The following is a 378-nucleotide window of genomic DNA, read 5'->3' on the forward strand; positions in this document are numbered from 1 at the left end:
TTCTCCAATCTCATACCCTCCACACACACCAAACGTACTATAACCCCCCCTCCCCCTCCCCCCTTCTCCAACCTCCACACACACCAAACGTACTAAAAAAAAAACCCTCCCCCCTCTTTCCCAGGCGTGTCTTCTCTCCGCCTGCCCGCGACGGCACTGACCTCCCCAGCGCGCGTCTCATCACCAACATCGTCCACAGTAACAAGCTGGTTGAGTCTCGCTCCTACTCCGTTCTCACCATGAGTTGGGGGCAGTTTGTCGACCATGACATCACGGCCACGGCGCTGTCCAAAGGTTGGTTTTGACGATTTTTTTTTTTTTTTGGGGGGGAGGGGTATTTTTTTTTGTCTTGTTTTTAGATTCTGATTTCGGGTTCTG

At 52.1% G+C, this 378-nt stretch overlaps 1 protein-coding gene across 1 annotated transcript in view; it reads left to right on the forward strand.

The window, feature by feature from the left end:
• LOC119588719 (chorion peroxidase-like) overlaps positions 1-378 on the forward strand; it is a 10,148-nt gene that overhangs the window by 3,074 nt on the left and 6,696 nt on the right. Inside the window, exon 2 of the mRNA XM_037937359.1 lies at positions 125-294. Coding sequence (XP_037793287.1) covers positions 240-294 — 55 coding nt within the window. The 5' untranslated portion in view covers positions 125-239. The remainder of the gene's footprint in view (positions 1-124; positions 295-378) is intronic.

The sequence above is a fragment of the Penaeus monodon genome, chromosome 24 (genome assembly GCF_015228065.2).
Source record: "Penaeus monodon isolate SGIC_2016 chromosome 24, NSTDA_Pmon_1, whole genome shotgun sequence".
In the NCBI taxonomy this organism is placed as follows: Eukaryota; Metazoa; Arthropoda; class Malacostraca; order Decapoda; family Penaeidae; genus Penaeus; species Penaeus monodon.